This window comes from Chanos chanos, chromosome 6 (genome assembly GCF_902362185.1).
Source record: "Chanos chanos chromosome 6, fChaCha1.1, whole genome shotgun sequence".
NCBI classification, from domain to species: Eukaryota; Metazoa; Chordata; class Actinopteri; order Gonorynchiformes; family Chanidae; genus Chanos; species Chanos chanos.
Genome location: NC_044500.1, coordinates 29,539,141 through 29,542,611, shown reverse-complemented (window position 1 = coordinate 29,542,611; position 3,471 = coordinate 29,539,141). Strand labels below are relative to the sequence as shown.

At 41.1% G+C, this 3,471-nt stretch overlaps 1 protein-coding gene across 1 annotated transcript; it reads left to right on the top strand.

The window, feature by feature from the left end:
- Positions 1-1,337: 1,337 nt before the first annotated feature.
- On the top strand, positions 1,338-2,830 carry LOC115813786 (homeobox protein Hox-C8a-like). Its single transcript, XM_030776400.1, has 2 exons — positions 1,338-1,764; positions 2,496-2,830. Exons 1-2 carry the CDS (start codon positions 1,338-1,340, stop codon positions 2,828-2,830), a joined length of 762 nt encoding a protein of 253 aa, XP_030632260.1.
- The last annotated feature ends 641 nt before the right edge of the window (positions 2,831-3,471 follow it).

Sequence of the window (3,471 nt, the reverse complement as noted above, 5' to 3'; positions counted from 1 at the left end):
TGTGTGAGTTAAATATTTTGACCTAGAAATTATTCCTCATTGTAAGATTACAATCTATTCCAATTGTGAGTAGGGATAATAAAAATAATAAAAATAATCATGTAAGTAACTTGTCTTGAATTGAAATAAATTATAGATCACTGTACAATTAGACTACTCTAATCGTGCCAGAACATAAACTAAACAACTTAATTTGTCATACATGCGCTTGCGTTATTATGCAGTTTAAAGCGAAAATATCTTCGTGAAAATTAAATTTCATTAACATCTGTCAAAGACAATGGTTCATTTGATCTAATTGTGTTTGGACGTGTCTGAGAAATTCTAACACAGTATATACTCAGTAATTCTTTGACAGGTTAATATCAATTACTCTCAATATAAAGGCAAAACTTGTATTATTGCCAGTATTGTAGTACTTTAGATATACGAGTATTAGATAACTCATTTGTGAAACATGCGCACAATAAGTGGTATGCAACTATGTGATTGTAATTTAAATACTGTCTGTAAATTAAGCACAACAAAAATGCTGTGCCCAAATAAAAAGCACGTAGCCAAGCGCACAAAGGTAATAATAATGATTTTATTGATGCCAGATCCACATTTCATGACAGCATGCAACCACACACGTAGCACAAAAGTCCTATGAAACTTTTGGTATGAAAACATCAGCAAGATTCATTCTATTGTAGCATTAAATAAGGATAGCATAATTTAGTGTATTGTATGTTCGAAAAAGGGGGCATACTTATTCCGATTCGAGAAATCAAACGGAGTTAACTTAGGTCGATGTAAGTGGAACTGTCAATTTTACGCACTTGGCAACACAAGGGGTTCAAAACAGATATATGTTCAAAATGAGTTGAGATATTGTTATAAGTACAATTTCATTGCAGCATGCCTTAACAGAAGATGCCTCATTGTTACTGTTCAAGGTAGATGTCTAGGAAGAAACCGAGAGGGGGAGGGTTTGAAGGTTGGTGAAGAGAGGAGGGGGTCGGGGGGGCGCTGGGGGGTGATTGTGGGCTTGTGACTGTGTCGGAAGAGCTAGCCAGACTTAGCTGTAGCACACATCAACCATTCACGACAGAAGTCGGATTTGAGGCTGCAAACCAAGAAAAGGGATAAAAGCGAGCAAAACTAAAAGGAAGGAAGCATTGCTAAAGAGGAGATAAATCGTGTTATAGCTGTAGAATAACTGACATAAATTGACCTATTTGAAAAGACTACCTTTATGTTTTCTGTCGATTATTATGTACGCATGGGTTTTGGACCAGGATTAAAGCAATAACCGATATCCAGACGCTGCCCTCGAAGAGGCAATACACCAAAACATGAGCTCTTATTTCGTAAATCCGTTATTCTCCAAGTACAAAAGCGGCGATGCGTTGGAACCAACTTACTACGACTGCAGGTTTCCACAGAGCGTCACAAGGAGCCATGCAATGGTGTATGGAACCGGGGCAGCTGCGCCGGGCTTTCAACACCCGCCCCATCCTGTCCAAGACTTCTTTCACCACGGCACCACGGGACTCTCAACTACAGGCTACCAACAGAACCCTTGCGCCTTGGCGTGCCACGGTGATGCCACTAAATTTTATGGCTACGAAGCATTTCCGAGGCAAGCGCTTTATGGAGCTCAGCAAGAGGCGCAATACCCCGATTGTAAATCGTCTAATGGCATGAACCTCGGAGAAGGACAAGGCCACTTAAATCAGAACCCGTCGCCTAGTCTCATGTTTCCGTGGATGAGACCCCATGGTTAGATACCGCTGTTTTTGCCACTTGCACTACAATGTCCCATGCCCATTAAAAGTCACGTAAGCATGCGTGTCGTATGTGTGTGTGTGTGTGTGTGACTGTGTATTAATATCTGTGGGTGTGTATTTGCTTGAGGATGAGACATTCTCCTTGTATTAATACACAGTATGTTACTATACACTTGGCTGCCTACTCCAACAGTCTCCATAATTTAAAAGCGAGCTGTTATTCACACGAACCTGTTTATTAAGGATGAGAGATATCTTTTTAATGCTGGAGTTGTAGTTGAGCTCAATGTGAATTAGTTGAGTATGCGATAGCGCGCTGATGGTGCGCTAGTCAGTAATAGAAATGGACACATAATAACAATACCTAAGATCTTGTGACAGAAGCAGGCATCGAATATTCTGTGCACAGTAAGATTTAACAGTGGAGACTAAACACGTAACAGCATTTGGAAAGTAAGTAACCAAACAAAGCAGCACTTCCCTTCATTAGTATAATTATCCTCTCTCTCTCTCTCTCTCTCTCTCCCTCTGTCACACACACACACACACACACACACACACACACACACACACACACACACACACACACACACAGGTTAAGATATCACAGTGCCCAGCAGTAAATTATGTCACTAAAATATTGCCACTGAAATATTCGTCTGCACTCTACAAGCAGTCCACGCACTGTCACATTTTATGGTTTGTCCACGTTCTTCTCTGTAGCACCAGGAAGGCGAAGCGGCAGGCAGACATACAGCCGCTACCAGACGCTGGAGTTGGAGAAGGAGTTTCTGTTCAATCCTTACCTCACTCGAAAGCGGCGCATTGAAGTGTCCCACGCATTGAGCTTGACGGAGCGGCAGGTGAAGATCTGGTTCCAAAATCGGCGGATGAAGTGGAAAAAAGAAAACAACAAGGACAAATTTCCGGGCCAAAGAGGTGAGACAGAGGCCGAGGCGGATGGCGAAGGAGAGGTCGAGGAAGAAGGCAACGACGACGCTGAGGGTGATGAAGGGGACAAGAAGGAGACAGCAGATGAAGATGCAGAGAAAAACTGATTTCATGGCCACCCTTTTACGATAATTTCACTTAAATTTGAGAGATACCGTGAAATCCATGAGTGTGTGTGTGTGTGTGTGAGAGAGAGAGAGCGAGAGAGAGAGCGAGAGAGAGAGAGAGAGAGAGAGAGAGAGAGAGAATCTTATGATTTTATGACCACCATTTTATTGAGTCAACAAGTGAGGAAATCCTTTTGGGAGAGGACTGTAAAAGTACTCCCTTTGGCATATCCCAGAACACGAGTTAACACCCTTATAAAATTAGGTCTTTCCTGGAAACCCTTGCCGCTAATTTCTCAATTCGTTTCCGACATCTGAGTCGACGTGTTTATGTTTATTTAAAAATAATACCAAAGGAACGCATGGAGTTAGTTGTTCTAGCTTAAGAACGCATGCAGTGAGTTTTACCAGCTGAAGAAAAAAGATTACATTTCTCTCCCACCTTATGACTGACAAACAAAACCTAGAGAATGTAACAGTATGTTTGATCTCTACAATGTAAACCAGTTATTTTAATACTTCTTATTTTTGTTTTATTTTTTAAAAAATTATGTTTGTTGTAGTGGTCCACTGAAAGGAATAATATTCTAATCATGGCAGACAAAGGCCAACAGCAAATCAGAAAACAAATGTCCCTCGAG

Excerpts from the sequence above, each read along its gene's own strand:
- LOC115813786 (XM_030776400.1), top strand. The coding sequence starts at position 1,338 with ATGAGCTCTTATTTCGTAAATCCGTTATTCTCCAAGTACAAAAGCGGC. Across the intron at positions 1,765-2,495 it reads TCCGTGGATGAGACCCCATG|CACCAGGAAGGCGAAGCGGC; the intron begins GTTAGATACCGC and ends TCTTCTCTGTAG.